The sequence below is a fragment of the Aquarana catesbeiana genome, linkage group LG01, assembly GCF_042186555.1.
Source record: "Aquarana catesbeiana isolate 2022-GZ linkage group LG01, ASM4218655v1, whole genome shotgun sequence".
Lineage (NCBI taxonomy): Eukaryota > Metazoa > Chordata > Amphibia > Anura > Ranidae > Aquarana > Aquarana catesbeiana.
Genome location: NC_133324.1, coordinates 280,269,197 through 280,289,436, shown reverse-complemented (window position 1 = coordinate 280,289,436; position 20,240 = coordinate 280,269,197). Strand labels below are relative to the sequence as shown.

Genomic DNA, 20,240 nt, shown 5'->3' with positions numbered 1-20,240 from the left:
CTGTGGCTGACAGCTCTGCATGGGATCAGAGCTTCCGCTGCTGGAGATTAGTTCGGAACCCCTGCAGAAAAGGTACATTTACAGATTTAGATAGCCTAGTGTTAGAATGTTGGTGGCTATAGATGCAGGGATTTTAGTTTTTGCATGGACTTCCACTTTAAGTCATCTTCTAAACAGATCTTAAAGGAGTTTTCCAAATTGCTTCTGCTAAAACCATGTATCTCCTGCATTCAAGATAATGTGCCTTCCATTCATTTGTACTCATACGTGATCAAATTTATGCAAGTGACACTTACATTTGTGGCATTGTACGGGGTATAGCCACTATTATACTGGTTATGAAAAAAAACAACCAAAATGGTGGTTTTAGGCACACTGGCCATTGTTTAATGCATAAAACACATGAGCAGACTTGGTTGTGCAGCACGTTAATCAGTCAGTGCACATCTTGCAGTGCAGTGATACAGAGCACACAGAGAAACAGCCTCTATTTATGGATAACAAAAAATGTACAAAACCGTATGGATTTACATAACATACAACAATCTTTATACAAATTGTACAAATAGACCACATAAATACATATTATAACTGAAATACAATACATATCAATGTACCATATATGCTTACTCAGCTGTACTCTGTTGTGTACTCCATATACACTGTACATACACCTGAATTAGAGGTAAAGTCAATATGCACCATAAATTGTGAGACATCAAATGGCAAGGTTAGGAATGGTCAAGAAAACTGTAGAAAAATATTTTATTTTCTCTCTCATTTTTGGCAACTACAGTCCTGCACCAAACACAGTAAACTATTTTGCATTATATATATTCAAGAGTCAGACACCATATAACAGGTAACAAATAATCTTACATAGTACATAACTGGCCCTCATCAACACTTAAGAAAAGTGTACATGTTTTGCCCAAAGCAGATTCTGACATATCACTGTCTAGCGCAGAATTGAAAATCAGACCCGGATTATTACCAGAAATAATGGGCAGCACGGATGCTTTTCTTTCCATCATCTGTTTAAAAAGTAAATTTTTATTTAAACTATTCTTTTTGCTGCACTTCAGCTACATATCATCTTTGAAGTGATACCTTTGGAATGTTATTGTGAAGGGGTTAACAAAAACACAATGAAAAGGCACAGTCTGTCTCCTACTAGTGGCTGGTCATAGTAATTCAGTTACACAGATATTTTGGCTTTTAGACTTATATTTTGGCACAGAGGTACTATTCATGTTATAGAAAACACAGATAGCAGTTTGGCACAAAGTAAATAACACCAAAGTATGTGACTATACATAATGAGAAAAAAAGGGGGGTTGAATACACACAAGATGTATGAAAAACAGGCATTCACAATGAGATTCCTGAAGTACACGTGTATAATTGCACAGAAAAAAAAGAGAGGTTGTCTCTAGCATATAAACACGTTAACCTCACCACCTTAGTGCACACACACTTTGTTTTGCATAAAACATTCTAAAATAGTATTTTAAGGTGAAAAATCTATTCTACCAACTACTAAGACAAGAGATTGATAGTTGGTCATAAACCCCACATAACCTTTTTTGCTCTATATTTCATTTTAAAATAGACATTTTGCAGCAGGTATAAAGAAGCAACTGTAAAAGCCTGCAGATACAACCAAATTGCCAGGCAGGTATGAGAGGCATCCAGCCATTTCTCCCTGTACTAACTTTGCTCACCCCTTCCTGCTCCCTGCACACTTCTATTGGTCAGTAAGGCAGCCCATGATGGTGATGGGCCAGTAACAATGTGAAGGGTTTGGGACTAACCACAAGTGTTGAAATATTCCCTGTTATGCCACGTACACACGGCCGGACTTCCCGACAGAAAAAGTCCAATGGGAGCTTTTGGCCGGGCATTCTGACCATGTGTATGCCCCATCGGACTTTTTCTGTCGGCATTTCCGACGGACTCAGATATAGAACATGTTCTAAATCTTTCCGTCAGAAATGCCGACAGAGTTTAGCCCATTGGCAAGTCCAGCCGTGTGTACGCAGCATTAGGATAGTGCAAAATTTAGCTTTATCTGAAGGATTTTGAAGCTGCTGCAAGTTTCAGCAGATACTTCTAGGTAACTCCACTTTACAGTTGCAGCAGTTTCCCCTGTCTGACAAAGTCTCCTTAAAAGAAACCCATCATGACAGAAACAAGGAGTCTGCTATTACTAAGCGCTTCTTCAGAAAATACTAGTTGCCTGGTTGTCATATCGAATTTCCTCCTTCCGTATTCTCAATTACTTACCTTGGTACAAGCTTAAAGCTAAAGACCCTATCCTTTCTCTGAATTTCTTGATCCACATATTTGTTCTTGGTCAGTGACTAAGAATTAGCCCTGGTTCACATTGCAGCAAGTTGACATGTCAAATCGCATGCCAAATCGGCGGCTATTGCCGGCAATGGCACCGTCTGAATCGGCGAGACGCCGCACCGATTCCCAAAAGTAGTTTTTGTACTACTTTTGGCGACTTCGGGGTGATTTCAATAGACATCTGTGCAGAAACCCGTACAGATGTCGCACCCGAAATCGGGACTGAAACGCGGGGAATGAAATTGTGCGAGTTCAGTTTAACTCGCGCGATTTCATTCCCGCTGTCAGTGTGAACCTAGGCTTAGGCTTCATGCATGCAGCTGCAAATGTGCATTCAGTCATAGGTGCACCATACATCCTACTGCCAGCAGCTTGTTAAAATCAATGACAGGCTGAAATATGCACATTTACGCACATCCAAGCAGTACTTGCGTAGAGAGATGTTTGCGCTGTTCTGAGCACAGACTGGGTTTGGGGAAGCGCATACATTCCTGTGTACTGCTGGAATGTCTGTATATCGGCATACAGCCGCTGAGTGTTTTTCAGCCTGTCATTGATTTTAACAAACTGCTGGCACCAGGCTGTATGCTGCACCTGGGCCACCCAGGCAGAGAAGTATACCCAAATGTATGCCCTCCTGCAGCTGTGTGCATTAAGCTTTTGTACCTTAAAGTGATATTAAGGGTTATTTTTTTTTTTTTTTAAATAAAAAAAAAAAAAAAAGAGGTTATAGTTACCTACTTTGTGCAACAATATTGCTCAGGGATGTCCCTTACCTCCTCTTCTGGGAAGCCCGCCACCCCCCCCCCCAGCCGGCACCTTTTTTTGGTGTTAAATGTTAATGGATTATCTCCTGATTTCTTTTTATCACAGGAAAACTGGCCCAAATTACAAAAAAAAATGTTGTTTGTACCCATAGTAGGGCCCAGAAACAATAATAAGCAAATTGACTTTTTTTTTTTTTTACAGATGTTCCGAATTCTTGCTGCTCCAAATTTGATAAATTCAGTACAGGGGTGGGTGGACAGTTACTAATCAGTATCATAGCCAAACACAGGCTATCACAGCAATCATGTGATCAAGAGCTGATCCTCCTAGTACCAAGATTGTTAGTACAAGGTCGGGAGCTGTTGGTAACAGCTTGGTCTCACAGTGCACTATGCAGCATGCTCCCAGCATAAACATATGCAGCCCCACAGAAGAAGCCCCACCTGATTATGCTGATTAGCAGGAGGTTAAAGTATTAAAGCATCCCCATCCCAGTCAGTAAAAGGAGATGTATAGCCAAAGTTCGTTTGGCTGTACTTCTCCTATGGATCACAGGAGTGTAGTTCGTTCTGCACTCCTGTGGCATGTTTTCAGCCAACAGTGGGCTAAAGTCCGCTGTCAGCTGATGTCATTGATCTGGTCCAGGCTCTAAAAAGATCCCAACCATATATGGTCGGGATCAACCCAGCAGCCTGGTCTGGCACCTGGCTCAGCCTCTCAGCGATCCGCCAAGAGACTGAGCCAGACCCTCCTGCCCCCTCCACAGCCCAGCACTCTGACTTTCTGCTCAGAGTGGAGCGATCAATGGTGTTTAATCACTCAGTTCTCAGTGTAGTGCCGGCAGTGGACAGATGCTGTATTCCACCTAGGTGAGTATAATTTTTTTTTTTTTAATATATAAGAGTCCATACTTCTCTTTTAACTAACTTTTTCAGGTCAGCAATGGCAGCCCCTTTTTTCTCTCACAACAGTTTTCCTTTAAAATCAATAGGATAAAATATATGATTCTTACTCTGCCATACAATATTATTAATTGCAAAAAAATATATACTCTTCAGGCGAATCTTCTCATCACAGAATAGCATCAATTCACAATTGTTTTCTTATCTGAGAAAAATGTTCAGTTCATAAAAATGAACGTCACACTGGAGTGGAATCATTATTTTTCAATACAAAATGAACCATTGAAATAGTATTTTCTCTCCACCTTGAATGACCCCTTTTTTTTTCCTTTCTCCTTAATAGACATCTCATAGTAATTCATTACTATTGCCGACTGTACTTTTAGAAGCAAAATCCTGTGTAGCTATCTTTGTGAATAGGCTTTTAAAAAAGACAAAAGTAAAACCCATAATGTACACACTTTAGAAGATCAATGTGATAAAACCTTTCTGAATAAAAAAAAAAAAAGATGGAGAAATAATGGACTTGTTAAAATTTGCAAAAAAACATATAGTCATGAAAATAGTGCATATGTTCTTTTTTTTTTTTTTTTGAATTAAAGTCAATGTAGCTCACAAGTGTCATAGCTCTACATAAGTAAACTGTCCAACTAATTCACTATGACTGTGGCTTACTAAAGAGTATCTTCCCACAGAAAGATTTCTCTCTGTTTCTACTGTCTTTCTTTTTCACTCATGCTATTTGCAGAATTCCTCTATTTACATTCAGACTAATTTCCTCAATGGCTATTGCTGCAGTGCAGGCTCTTGAGAAAGTCCACAACAAAAAGCCAAATAGCGGAGTTCTGACAAACACATCCTGGAAACATATATATGCCCAATGTTTCAAGTGTCACCATACCTGAAAGCAAGAAAAATCTGCAACTGAGTGGAGAGACTATTTCATTTTCTTTTAATGTTTGATGATACCCAGAACACAGGTGAGCAGTAGAATGTGAGGTGAAAGGATTGTGGAGGCACATTTTACAGGGATGATTTAAAATATTAAAACCACTATTAAACAATGATAAAGAAGTAAAAAATCCTAAGCAGCAATATAAAAGTTTGTTAACCCCTTCAACCTTGTTTCAGCAGCATACAATCACATATGAACTCCTGTTTTTTTTTTTTTTTTTTTTAAGCTGTAAGTGAGATTTAAAAGAAGAAGTTCACCTTTTGGAACATGTAACAATGTGGACTCCCCCCCCCCCCAGGGACAGTAAGCGAGCAACTTCTCCGGCGTCTGCTGTCACTGTTTGAAAATAACGCAGCCAAGTGGGGCTCCGCCCGGCCACGTCATTCATTCACGGAGTTGTGTGAATGGGAAAGTCCAAGTACCGACAGCTGCTTGTAGTTCTAAATAAAGTACCATGGTGCCGTATCCTGCCCTGTCAAGTGAGTATTTGCCTACCAATACGAGGCACTAGCATACAGATACACTGACAATTCTGCAGGAGTCCTGCATGGCACCCTGTAATGCTTTCCAGGCTCCAAATAAAAAAAATAATAAATGCATATTTATTTACCTGCAAAAAAATGTGCATGTATTTTTTTTTTTTTTTTTAAAAAGGTGAACTTATCCTTTAACCAGAAAATAATGCTGTAGTTATGGAAATTGGATAGAGGATCTTTTTTTTAAGGAATGTGAGGCACTGTAGTATTTTAGTACTAGGGAATGGGGTAATTTTCAGGTTTTTGGCACCCATGGACTCTGTAATTGCAGGTCACTTGGTTCTTCCATCAGAACCTTAGACAACCCTCAGTCAGTCTTCCAAACCTTGTTCAGAACCTTCACCACTTCATCATAGATTATAAAGACAATAGCAACATCTAGACAGACACGTCCAAGACGAGGAACAGTCCCCTTGTAGAACCTAAAAGGACAGAGAGATGACAACTTTAGATGCTGGCAGGACACTTTGGAAATATTGCAATGCTAAAATGAGTCTATGCCATATGTAAAGCTAGAAGAAGATTCAGAGAATGGGTATGAAAGGATATGTCAACAGAATGCATTGAGAACATTTTAATGAAATTAGTAACTTACGCTTTGGGTCCCTCGTACTTGAGTATCTGATAGGCACAGTTCAATGTACTTTTGTATCTATGAGCTTCCAGTCCCTGCAAAACAAAATAATTATGTATTATCTTCAAGCAGATCTACCACCTCTGCCACATTTTTTTTTTTACAAACACCCTATATATGATGATCGGCATCTCACAAAGTTTTAAAGGTTGTTAATGTTAAAACAGATCTTCTGTCCAATCCTACACACAGAGCTGAACAGAAATGCCATGTTCAGCTCATTTGAATTTAACATACTAAAGAGGATCTATCGTGAAAATCAACATTTATAATCACATTTACAATGCCGGCGCCGCTGAGAGGAGGGGGAGACGAGCGGGGCTTCGCTCCCCCACATCGCTGGACCCTGGGACAGGTAAGTGTCCGATTATTAAGAGTCAGCAGCTGCAGTATTTGTAGCTGCTGACTTTTAATTTTTTTTTTTTTATAGCAGAACTCCGCTTTAAATATGTTCCCTGATGCCCTGTACACACGGTCGGATTTTCATACAGAAAAAGCACTATCGGATTGTGTTGTCGGAAAATTCCGATCGTGTGTGGGCTCCATCGGACTTTTTCCGTCGGAATTTCTGACACACAAAGTTTGAGAGCAGGATATAAAATTTGCCGACAACAAAATCCGATCGTTTAAATTCCGATCATGTGTACACAAATCTGATGCACAAAGTGCCACGCATGCTCAGAATAAATTAAGAGACGAAAGCTATTGGCTACTGCCCCGTTTATAGTCCCGACGTACGTGTTTGACGTCACCGCGTTCAGAACGATCATATTTTCCGACAACTTTGTGCAACCGTGTGTATGCAAGACAAGTTTGGCACAAAAGTTTGTGGTCGGAATGTCCGATCAATGTCCGATCGTGTGTACAGGGCATGAGAGTGCTTGCTAACCGTGGGGGCCGGGGGGTACTTTGATTGTGGGAAAGTAAAGATGAGCACATTCCCCTCTCACAGAACGGCGGTCTGCCTTGTTTAAATGGGCAGACCACCGCTGTGCTTTTCTCACGAACGATCGGTGGGTCCCGGTGTTCTGTCAAAAGAGCCAAATCGTCAAAATCTTCAACAAGTCACTTCTGATGACTGTCCAGCAGCTGTAATTGGAGATTTGGATGACTTACCTGTTTTCACAGAACACCATCAGTGTATACACTACGGTACACGATGAGTTGACTGTTTGACAGAACACCGGGTAAGGAGGCAGCCATGTTGTTGGTTATTAGCGGCTGGACTAACAATGTTTACTCATTATAGTGTGTACAGTAGTGTAGACGCTGCCAGTGTTTTGTGAAAACAGGGTTCTGTGCTGGGACCAATCCTATTTAATTTATTCATAAATGACCTGGAGGATGGGGTATATAGTTCAATCTCTGTATTTGCGGACGACACTAAGCTAAGCAGAGCAATAACTTCTCCGCAGGATGTGGAAACCTTGCAAAAAGATCTGAACAAATTAATGGGGTGGGCAACTACATGGCAAATGAGGTTCAATGTAAAAAAATGTAAAATAATGCATTTGGATGGCAAAAATATGAATGTAATCTATACACTGGGGGGAGAATCTCTGGGGGAATCTAGGATGGAAAAGGACCTGGGAGTCCTGGTCGATGATAGGCTCAGCAATGGCATGCAATGCCAAGCTACTGCTAACAAAGCAAACAGAATATTGGCATGCATTAAAAAGGGGATCAACTCCAGAGATAAAACGATAATTCTCCCGCTCTACAAGACTCTGGTCCGGCCGCACCTAGAGTATGCTGTCCAGTTCTGGGCACCAGTCCTCAGGAAGGATGTACTGGAAATTGAGCGAGTACAAAGAAGGGCAACAAAGCTATTGAAGGGTCTGGAGGACATTAGTTATGAAGAAAGGTTGTGAGCACTGAACTTATTCTCTCTGGAGAAGAGACGCTTGAGAGGGGATATGATTTCAATTTACAAATACTATGCTGGTGACCCACAATAAGGATAAAACTTTTTCGCGGAAGGGAGTTTAACAAGACACATGGCCACTCACTAAAATTAGAAGAAAAGAGGTTTCTTTACTGTAAGAGCGGCAAGGATGTGGAATTCCCTTCCACAGGCGGTGGTCTCAGCGGGGAGAATCGATAGTTTCAAAAAACTATTAGATAAGCACCTGAACGACCACAACATACAGGGATATACAATGTAATACTGACATAAAATCACACACATAGGTTGGTCTTGATTGACTAGTTTCTTTTTTCAACCTCACCTACTATGTAACTAGTCCAAATCTCTAATTACTGCTGCTGGAGAGTCACAGGAAGTGACGTGGTTGGAGATTTTGACAGAACACCGGCAGACATCATGTCCACTGGACCCGCTGATTGGCTCCTGCTGTGTCCAATCACAGCGGGAGTGGATTGGCGGCGGCGTGCTACCCAGACCTGGAAATGTCAGATCACATACCAGGTATGTGATCAGGCACAGAGCGGCCGCCCTGTTGCAGTAAATCCATGGTGGGCGGTCACTAAGCAGTTAAAGTAACAATAAAGCTTCTTTTCGTTTCCTTTAAAATAACAAACATGTCATGTTTACCTGCTCTGTGCAATAGTTTTGCACAGAGCAGCCCCGATCCTCTTCTTCTGGGGTCCCCTGCCGGCCCTCCTTCTCTTCAGTGAGTGCCTCCATAGGAAGCTGCTGTGTCCATTCACAAAGACAGGGCAGCCCGGCCCCCTCTCCCTCATCACAGAGTTTGATTGACAGCAGCAGGAGCCAATGGCTCAAGCTGTTATAAATCTGTCCAGTGAGGAGGGACAGAGCCAGGGAAAGCCGCAGCTCTCGTGCATATCGCTGGATCGAGATGAGGCTCAGGTTAAGTATAAGGGGGGCTGGGGGATACATGCAGCACATAAGATTTTTTTTTACCTTAATGATTAAGGTAAAAAAACCCTAAGGCTTTAGAACCACCTTAAATATTAACATTTAGAAGAACTGTATGATTAGTCTAATTTAGGAGACACAAATAACTGAACCTTTACAAACAATTGGCGTAACCTATAGAGACATCTGAAGTAGGAACTACTTCATACAGTCTGTTTAGACCTCAGGCAACCAATCACCATCTTCTATGCATTCTTACACTGTAAAGGGAGAACCAGATGAATTACTGTGGGTCAACACAAACTGCCTGAGACTATTTCTCCCACAGAATAAAATGAGGCTCAGTGTCTCCTGCAATACTAATATGTATGTCAACATTGCAGTTCATATTACCTGCATCCTGGTTTTCACTACATCTAAGGGAGTGTTACCAAAGACACTGGCAGCTCCTGCAATGGCTCCAAATGCTCCTGTTATTAGTGGATTCATTGGTTTGTTAGGATTGTCACCTGAAATGTTAAAGAACAAATGTTACTGCAGGTCTATGCAGTTTCACAAACATCCATAATAAAGTCAATTCTTTTCATGTGCAAAATGAATATGTCTAAGTCAAGTTTTCACGTGGCTCATTAAATGAAAAAGTGGTTGTTTTCAGAGATAATACTACCGATTAAGCACAGGCTGATCTTGTGGCCATTAGAACACGAGCAAGGAGGTTCTCAAACTGATTTTATGGAACACATAAAGCTTTAAGTATTAAGCATTTTCAGAATTGGCAAATAAGGGATCTTTTGGATAATATATATATATATATATATATATATATATATATATATATATATATATATATATATATATATATATCCAAGTCACAGGATTTTCAGTGATACCATACTGAGCAAATTCACTTTGCTGAATTTAAAATTTTATAAAGTTTTGACTGTGTGACTAGAAAGGTACATAATATACCTGTACTACAGACTATAAGATAAATTGCTTGTGGAAACAAAAAGCTGTTTTGAACATGAGGAAATAATGTAAATTAAACAGTCATCAAAAAAAGTAATGGAATAGGACATTATTACGTACACTAGGTCATTTCATTAATAATAAAAAACAATCAAACAAGCATAGCCAAATGATATACCTCTGTACCAGTTCCGCAGAGAGGTCATGACAAAGAAGCGAATGGCTTGGTTGGATCCCTGCTTAAGTACTGTAGCTGTGAGACCTTGATAAGTCCCTTTAATGCCTAGGAGAAAAAAACATGACAAGTGACAACACCCAGACTATTATGATGAAAGATGTAAAGAAAGCATATTCATTTCAATATACAAAGTAAATCATTAGAACACCACAAATCAAGGTGCATGATTGTTGAACATAGAGTATGGGATCCACTGATCATGGTTGCAATGCTTTTCAGTCTCTAATGCAAATAAATAAAATTAAATTAAAAAAAAATAAATAATAAAAAAAAATAAAAAAAAGAATGCACATTTTGCATTGTACAATATATAAGTGAATTTAATTTGGAATTTTAATTTTCCTTTAACCAGTTTCTACCCACGCTATAGCCGTAAGACGGCTACAGCGCGGACTTACTTTTCCAGGAGGGCGTACATGGACGTCCTCCCCTGATTGCACTGCCCACGCGCCCCCTGTGGCGCACTCTGTGATAGCTGATTACATATTGGGGTAAAGGGCCAATCACAGCACCTCTTTACCACGTGATCAGCTGTGTCCAGTGACAGCTGATCACGGATGCATCCCCAAACTGGTTAACGGCTTTTCTTTCCGCATGCTGACAGTTTTCGGTCATTTTTCGTTTTTTTAGCAAAAAGATTTGAAACCCAGCGGTAATTAAATACCACCAAATGAAAGCTCTATTTGTGTAAAAAAATTATAAAAATGTCATATGGGTGCAGTGTTGCATGACTGCGTAATTGTCATTCAAAGTGTGATCGCTAAAAGCTGAAAATTGGCCTGTGCAGGAAGGGGGTAAAAGTGCCCAGTAGGCAAGTGGTTAAAGACCATGTCAGTAATAAAAAGAATTTAAAAAATTAAAAAATAAAAGACACTGCAAGTACAGAAAAAAATTGTGTTGCACTCCTAGAAATCCACTCAGCTCTTATTTTTTAGATTACTTTAATAATTCCAAAGAGGAATTATTGCAACACATACCACACTTAACAACTATACTTAATTTAAAGCGGAGGTCCATCCACCGTTAAAAAAAATTAAAAACCAGCAGCTACACATACTGCAGCTGTTGGCTTTTAATAATAGGACACTTACCTGTCCTGGAGTCCAGCGATGTCGGCATCACAGCTGATGTTTCCATCAGCTGTCAGGTGCTGCTGCCACCATTGCGGTAGTGTACGGGCATGCGCTCCGCTCCTCTCTCCTACTGGCCCGGCGACAGGGGGTAAAGGAGAGAGCCGAGCTGTGACGTCAATATCCGCGGCTGTGGCTCCCGAAAGTGGGAACAGGATTCCTGTCAAAGACAGGTATCCTGTCCCCCCCTGAAAGTTCCAGTTGGAACTCCGCTTTAAAGCCCAACTCTGGAAAACTGTAAAATCATCCCTTGCAGTGGAGCTGCACCCGATACTCTGCTCCTCCAGCAGATGGCACTCCTCCACACTCAAGCATTGAATGCATAGTCATCCCTCTAAGGCCTTACATCCAGTGCAGGGCTATGGATCTTGCACTGGTCTAGATGACATCAGGACGTTAGACCGGTGGAACATAGGGGTGAAGACACTGTGGATACCGGTCTAGCAGCAGGGAGGTGCAGAGGACAGGGTAAGTAAATCTGTTTTTTTGTGTCCCCTAGACTTAAATGAGCAAATGACCCTTGCAGTGTGGGCACAGCCCCGCTGTAAGGGATACGTTTATAGTTTCCTGGAGTTGAGCTTTAAGCCCATTTTTGGGCTGACGGCATACATCATTCTTGTGGACTGAGTGGTGTCAGCTCTCCCAGCTGTCTTTTGCTAAACTACTCAACCACTCCAACTCTCATATCTTTGCAACATAAAGGCTTATCACTCTGTAGTCCATGATAACTAGTAGGGCTTTCTGAGATAACATAGGAAGTATGGAGAAAACACAACAGTAAATTTCTGACAATATCAACATTTTTTGCACTTATCAAACTGATATAACAAAATGCCTCCAATGGCATATTAATAGACTAAAAGTGAGCAAATAGGAGAAGTTCATTGTTGGGGTTGACATATAATTTAAATATAATACTGTTGGAAATACACAGAGGGAAATTTATACCTTGATCTCGAATAATTTCCCTGACTCCATGGAAAAACCCTTTGTACTTTGGATTTGGAGAGCACTGGTCATGAATAAACTTCACCTACAGGAAGAAAAAGTTTCGTTTTTTTTAATTGTAGATCTCTCATGCTTAGGTTAGTTAAACTGTTGTCCATCAAGTATTATTGTTGTGTTTTACCAAAGAGTCGGTGTTCTATCGAATAGTGCCTTCCGTCGAAAAGTTCCCGCGCATGCGGAGTACGGAAGGACACTCCAGCTGATTTCCCAATCAGCTGGCATGATGTCGCCATAGCGCATGCGCACACCTTAAGAGGCATTTTTTTTGACGGGAGATACCATTTGACAGGCAGAATTTAAAGTTATGCAAATAGCGGAGGGAGACCGTAGATATCAGATTGTGCCTCGCTGTTGCAAGGCAGGTTTACAGTGTGCTCAAGGTTTGAGTTTTGTCAATGTTACAGGGTGAGTTTGCTGTGTTGAACGGCAGGTTTAGCCTGTGTCTAACAGTGGGTTGCAACACAGAAAAACGCCGCCCTGAAACCCAGCCACAACCTGCCCTGCAACAGCGAGGCACAAACTGACATCTACAGTCTCCCTCCACTCTTTGCATAGATTTTAATTCTGCCCGTCAAATGGTATCTCCTGTCGAAAAATGCCTCCTACGATGTGCGCATGCCGTATGGTAACGTCACGCCAGCTGATCGGGAAATCAGCTGGAGTTGCCTTCCGTACTGCGCATGCGTGGGCACTTTTCGACGGAGGGCACTAATTGATAGAACACCGGCTAGCAGGGGATAGGAGTGAGGATTCTACCAGTGTCTTAATGGGGCAGGTAACAGGGACTAGTGATGTGGCTACGGGGCTAGAGGCATTGGCGTACGTCAAATCTAACAAAAGATTTCCCATGTTTAACCTTATGCAAAATATATGGAATAAGACCAGACAATTGCAAAATGTCACTGGCTTCACTAATTACAGCCCCATATGCTATAACAAATACTACCCTGAACTGCTACTATTGGATAGCGGGCCTAGGTGGAAAAAATATGGGATCACTTGGCCGAAACATATTTTACATATTAAACATATAACATTTTAAACATATATATCCTCTTTTACAGATATTCAACAAAAACTCAACATACCGCACTCTATGCGATTCTATTACTTGCAATTGCAGCATGCTGTTAAGGCACAAACAGATGGGGAGCTGTGGATACACTCCTCGACTCCTATCTTTAATTATATGGCCGAGGTCTCTCAACTCAAAGGTTTTATTTCATATTGCTACTTGATGCTGTCCTCCATATTCCTACTAGGCTTCCCTAGTGGGGTTATTAGCAAGTGGGAAAGAGATGTGGGTACATTCGTGGAAGAACAGTGGGAAGAGGTCCTGCAAGCTGTACAAACATACTCTCTCAATGTAACGCACCGCCTATCCCAGGTCTACATAGTCCTTTGGGTGCATTTTACACCTGCTCGGCTGTCTAGGATGGGATTGGGGGACGATTTTACATGCACCAGATGTTCTAGAGATCATGGTGATTTAATCCATCTACTGTGGAGATGTCCAAAACTCCATCTGTACTGGTCCGGGGTACTGAAACCATTAATGCGGTATTTCAGGTCACTGTTCCCACTGACCCAAAGCCTTGTATATTAGGTATTCTGGATGAGCTCTCAATCGAGGAACATGCTAAGCAGGCCATAAACAGGGCCCTTATTCAGGCCCATAAACTTTTACTCAGGTACTGGAAAGCAGTTAACCCTCCCACACTTAAAGAATGGATTTCGCAGCTTGGGGACACATTACGGTTGGAAAAGTACATCTACCAACATAGAGGGTGCACGCCTAAATTTAATAAATTATAGGACCTATGGTTAAACACTCCAGGACTCTGCCCAGTGGAACTGATTCTAGATAGATTGTTGTGCTAATAGCAACTGGGGTATGGTTTCTATAAGTCATGTTTTATCTGCATACACGATAAATGCCCTAAATGTGTGCAGCACTATCTATACAAGCCCCTATTTGGGGCAAGTGAATGTTTATTGAAATATGGGCTAGGGGCTGACTTGTCACACGCTGCAGACTGTCTGGAATTTTGTAATGCTGTTTATTGATATTTAACATTCAATAAAACTTATTCTTGATTTAAAAAAAAAAAAAAAAAAAAGTATTATTATAGTTACAGTAATTACAGGCACACCCCACTTTTAAGTACACAATGGAGTTTATTTACTAAAGCTATAAAGTGCCAAATCAGGCTCACTTCTGCATAGAAACCAATTAGCTTCCATGTTGGCGCCAACAGTTTGTGCAGCGCTTTACAAAATGAAGGCAGACATTACAGTTACAATACAATTCAATACAAGAGGGCCCTGTTCGTTAGAGCTTACAATATAAGAGATGTTGTTAAATGGGAGATTTGAGGTGTCTGAAAATATCCTCATCCATAAAACCATAATCCCTGGAATTCATAAAGACTGGCGCAGACAGATTTTGCGAAAGTGTCTCACTGTTCCATGTACCTGTCTAAAACTAGTACTTTGGCACCTGCTGTGCCACTTTTAGGAAGCATGCGAGACACTTTTGCAAAATCTGTCTCTGCATGCCAAAAGAAAGTTGGCCTAATGAGCTCCACTTTCGTAAGATATGAACTATCGGTATTTTAGTTCAAATTTTCTAGCAGGTGTTGAGCCACAATGTAGAAGTGGGGAAAATTGGAATTACCTGAATTTGGCGCATCAGTCACTGTCAGAACCAAACTGTTGCAGATGTTCTTTGAACTTGGTGAAACACATTAACACCAAAAATGTGTCGCAACAGCTTTAATGAATTCCCCACAATATGTCTTGTATTTATATTAAACATTCCCAGAATCCCTTTTTTTATGTATAAAACATTTTTAACAAACCAGATAACATTTCAAAAAGTTTAATTCTCAAAACCTTCATATAAACAATGTATTGAAATCATAGATACCTTGTTTAGCACAGACTGATCAATTATAACACATTTTCCATAACAGGTAATAAAAGCACTAAAGCCAACGAGAGCAATGTGCTGCTTATGATTGTTTACACAACTTGCTTTTAGACCAAATTCCAAACAAAAGGTTCAGTTCTGCAAAATGAACACTGGATGGCGCCAGAATACAACATGTGAGAAAGGTACACTCTACTCAAAATGTAAAAATTAAAGTGATTGTAACCTCTAACCTCCACTGTACAGCTAGTTTTGCACAAAGTGGCCCCGATCGTCCTCTTCTGGGCTCCTCCCCACATCAGATAACCCCCTAGGAGAAGCGCTCTCCCAAGGGGGTTACCTTGCGGACGTGCTCCCAAGTTCAGCATTTGGCGTCCATAGCCGCCGAATGTATGACTCGGCCTCGCCCCCCGCGTCATTGGATTTGATTGACAAGTTCCATGGCTCAGGTAAGTAAAACGGGGGGGGGGGGGGGGGGGGGCTGGGGGGCCGGTCACTGCCAGGTGTTTTTTTGCCTTAATGCATAGGATGCATAGGATGCATTAAGGTGAAAAAACACGAAACCTTTACAACCCCTTTTGTAAAATATAAATGCTAATTTTTTTTTTATTGGTAAAAAAAAAAAAAGTAGATTTTTTATTTTATTTTGCTTATGAGCCTGCAGAGCATTGGAGATTGGGGGTGCAATGTCAGGCTCTTGCAGATTCTCAGTACATCTGCCTATACCTCCAGTATGAGCAGTTACTGAAGAACAGGAAGAATTAATGAACTATGAGAGTGCTCATCAGCGCCCTCATAGTTCATTGAGAACTACAAGACATCAGCTGCTCTCTGTGAATGAATGGAACCGCCACATTGTTTTTAAATTGTGATAGAGGGGGCATAAGGAGGACCCCCTGCCCGCTGTCACAATGGGAAAAAAGGAAGGGTGGACATAGTCGGGCACTCTTGATGAGTGCCTGTCAGAAAGCCCCATAATTCTATTAACTCCCCGCTACACTGGAATATTGTGTCAGCAGTGCAGAAATGTATAAAATCGGACAAAGGGATCTTAGTTATCCCATAAATGTTATCCATCATGGCTACTTTTGATAATTTGTTGTAGTGAGAACATGCGTTATTAACCTGTGTGAAAATGCAACCCATCTTCATATGTGTCTCACAGTTAGAAAGTAAGTTGCACCAGGCAGAGTTATGTGACTAGAAGCTAAGCTCTGAATATGTGAACGGACCATCTAAGGTGGAATGGATTATATAGGGCTAAGTCAAGGGTATGATGGAAGCAGCCTTTCCCATGTCTTCCTGTGCACATAGGGTGCCCCACTAGAGGGAACATAGTCGGGACTATGGTCTGTGACCAGGACCACTGAAAATGCAGTGCAGCCTGCCCTCCTGTACTGGGCCCTGGACCCATCAGTTCAAAAGGGGGCCCTGAGCACCTGCGGAGTAGGAGGGATGGCTGTACTGCCTATTGCTGACACAGATCCACTTGTGGCTCCCTGCAGCGCTTCTGGTTTCTCCTCCTCTCCCTCCCTCCAGCTGTGCTGCAGAGGGGTCAGTTTAACTATCTGTACCGCCCACTGCTCAGACCACCCCCACCCCCTGCTGTCCTGGGCTCTACTGTGTGACCCCCCTTTCATATGTTGTCCAGGCTGACCTGTGTGTCTTTTTCCCTCGCAGCACTTCTGCCTTCTCTCCTCTCCCTCCTTCCTGAGGACACACAGGAAGGGGTGTCATTTCAAGATGGAGAGTGTGGGGGCCAGTAAATATGTCATATGCCCCTTCCTTTCCTAAACAAACACAGTGAGCAATTGGTATCAATCATTCTTGTGTTTATTCATCACTGAAGCATAACACACTATGTTCACTATGATTCAGTTTGTGAATGAACAGGAAACCTCTGCGCAGCTGAGGCTGCAGAGAAAGGTACTGAGGAATCTATGTTCTCATTCCCTTTCTCTGTCTAAGTGAGACAAGAGGTGTCCGTTTTGACTCATGTTTTGCATGCAGTTGCAGGGCGCTTGCAGAGCAGCGCAATTCACTTAAATAGGTCTTGTTCAACAGTGGTATAATTTCTGCCATGACTGCGAAACACAACATCAGAGTTGTGGCAAGTGTACACCCCTATCCACTGCCTCTGTTGCTAAAGGGGGAAGCAGTTGATAAGCAGTAAAATCACAGCTCAACAGAGCTTTATTTATGAACTCAATAGAGCTTTATCTTTTAGATGCAGCAGGAATTTTGTTGTGTTTGTGTCCACTAATAATGATTTTAGTGTATTTTTAGGGAAAAGATCACTCAATATTTTTTTTGAGGGGAGGGGCCTTATCAGGCTGTATGGGGCCCCCATGATTTCTAACAGCAGCACTGGCTGTGACAAGGGAGCAGAGAATGAAACTGCCAGAAATCTGACAATGTATAATTAGATTGTATTATGTGTCGCCTGCTAACAGCCATTTTGTTTAACCCATTAGTTCCTGTAACTATAGGAATGGAATCTCACCTTGATGGTTTCCATGGGACAAACCACTGCAACAGCTTCAGCCACACCAGCACCTAGGCCACATATCAAGCTGCGCGTACTGTTCAATTTCCCATCAGCATCCCGCATCTGATTACTGAGGAACTCAAACATCCCAAATCTGTGGAAGGAAGCAAGGCTTTAAGTAACAGACTTATGAATGCTACAACTAGAAAAGCTATAATAAAAATTTCTAGAGGAATAAAATTGGATTTTTGTACTTCCCATAACATCCATTTTTGTGGATAATTGAAGGACACAGGAATTGAGCGGCTATTGAGTTATGCTGGGGCCTACAGGAGGATTTGAGGACTGGCAAACAAAAATAAGTGCCAGCCGGGTATGCTGGCTGGGTCTGGAGTGGAACTGGGCGAATGGTACGGCCTTGGGAGAGGCTACCATCAGGCCCAGAACTTATAACATGGGGCAACTGCTTGACTGAAGAGTCTAGGAGCGAAGAGTGTGATGTTTCTCCTGAGGAAGGAAAACTCTGGCTTGAGCTGTGTCTAGGATAAGACAGGTATTGCAAGTCAGGAGTCAGTTCCAGTGCTGACTCCTGAAGTTACAGGGCCCAGTCAAACCTCTGTAAGGACTGAACAGTCCAGGCTACATTGTTGGTCAGAACCCGCTCCAACCGCGAAGTGAGGTAATCACTGATAAGATGGAGAGATCGGGACATGCAAGTGCACATTCTTGATGTTCATAGAGGCCAGAAAGTCTGACTTGGTGGATTCCATGAGGAGTTTCTGTGCCTAAATTAAGACATTTTAAAGATTGCAAACCAAGATGGGACAAAATGTCCTCTTTTGGTTTAGGAACTGTGAACAGGTTGGGGTATAACCCCTAAAAACTATCCTGGAACTATGACCTTCTGCTATAGAATACTCGTGAGGTTTGCATGGAGGTCTGCTATTCTGTGCGGTGACACAGGTAAGATGGCAAGTTTAAACTGGGGGGGGGGGGACACTTAGAGAAAAATTCTAGCTTGTACCCCCAGAGGAGGGAGGAGCTTCCCAGGTTGAGCCATAGGATTCTTCTGCTAAAGCAGATATACTCTATGTTTCTTGCCCCAGTGATGTCTTTAATAAGAGTGTCCATGGGACACCCTGGACATATCTCAAGGCTGCAGGCATTAGCCCCAAACACTCTAGAAGTAAGGAATCAACTTGCTTAGTAACAGCAGTCCTTCTGAAGGCTCTGTCTGTTAGACTATGAGCACAGCCAGGGCAAGTTACAGCAGGGCTTGCAATGAAAACAGACTTTTAGAAAGGAGCTCCAAATGCTTATACAGTGCCTTGAAAGAGTATTCATACCACTTGAAATATTTCTACATTTCTTTTCAGATATTTGTAAAAAAAATTAAAACCATTTATAATTTTTCTTCCACTTCACAATTATGTGCCACTTTGTGTTGGTCTATCACATAAAATCCCAATAAAATACATTTCCGTTTTTGGTTGTATCATGACAAAATGTGGAAAATTTCAAGAGGTATGAATACTTTTTCAAGGCACTGTATGCTTGTCGATGGGGTTCTTAAATACAGGAGTATCCTGCACTGGGATGGTCAAGGCTTTGTTAAGTCAGGAAACTGCTGGATCCATGGTGGGGGCAGCCCAATGTTTAACAAAGTCCTCCTCAAGCAGGTACAGTGCAGCTATCTGTTTAAGGGGAGTGAACAGCGTGAACAGTGGGTTAACCAGAAAGGTCTTAGTGGTCTTGGAGATCCTAAAGAAAACAAGAATAGGGACAGCACTAATAGAAGCTGCAGTCTGGTCCTCAAGATTAAAGTAGTGAGAACTGCATTAACAAGACCTGTGACGATCTCTTTAATTCCAGGAGTAATGTCAGAGTCCTGCTGCTCCACAGGTGTAGGGTTGTCAGTTATTGATCAGAGACTCAACATAGAGGTTGGGAGCTCAAAAACCGATAAGGCTGCAGGACGATAAAGATTCTGCAGGGGAAGGCATGGAAGCCTGTTTATGACTTCTGTGACTTCTGTGGTCTGATTTAGCAAATAAGGTTGTTATATAGTCAATGAATTCCTTCATGATTTTGGTGAAATCGTCCTGGAACTATGCCTGATGAAGCTCAGGAAGCCTCAGAGTGCACTGACTGAAAACTCACAAATAAGTTGCTGGATGCAGGTGAAATTCAGGCAGTTGGAGGTGACTGTAGTTGGGCAGCAATGACCAACTGGGGTTGGATTAAGCTGCAGTCAGGAGAAGCATCCACAACGCTGAATGGTGGGAGAGACAGTGCATGTGTGCGACACTTCACACTGCAGATGATAAAAACTCTCAGTCCCTCAGCATTAAACCACATTAAATGGGTATTTCAAATGGTGCCTATAGGTCCTAGTATTAAGGTAGCTCACAGAGCTCACCACACACGATCTGCTCACAAATTGAGTCTTCCGAGACAGGGTGAAATCTGGGGCTGTTCCACATCTCTAA

The 20,240-nt window shown here is 41.8% G+C and overlaps 1 protein-coding gene across 1 annotated transcript in view; it reads right to left on the bottom strand.

Moving 5' to 3' along the window:
- Positions 1-361: 361 nt before the first annotated feature.
- Positions 362-20,240, bottom strand: part of SLC25A1 (solute carrier family 25 member 1) — a 41,539-nt gene continuing 21,660 nt past the window's right edge. The window contains exons 4-9 of the mRNA XM_073629128.1: positions 17,767-17,905; positions 12,272-12,356; positions 10,134-10,238; positions 9,380-9,495; positions 6,109-6,182; positions 362-5,935 (exon numbers count right to left, since the gene is read on the bottom strand). Of these exons, the coding sequence (XP_073485229.1) occupies positions 5,821-5,935; positions 6,109-6,182; positions 9,380-9,495; positions 10,134-10,238; positions 12,272-12,356; positions 17,767-17,905 (634 nt within the window). The 3' untranslated portion in view covers positions 362-5,820. The remainder of the gene's footprint in view (positions 5,936-6,108; positions 6,183-9,379; positions 9,496-10,133; positions 10,239-12,271; positions 12,357-17,766; positions 17,906-20,240) is intronic.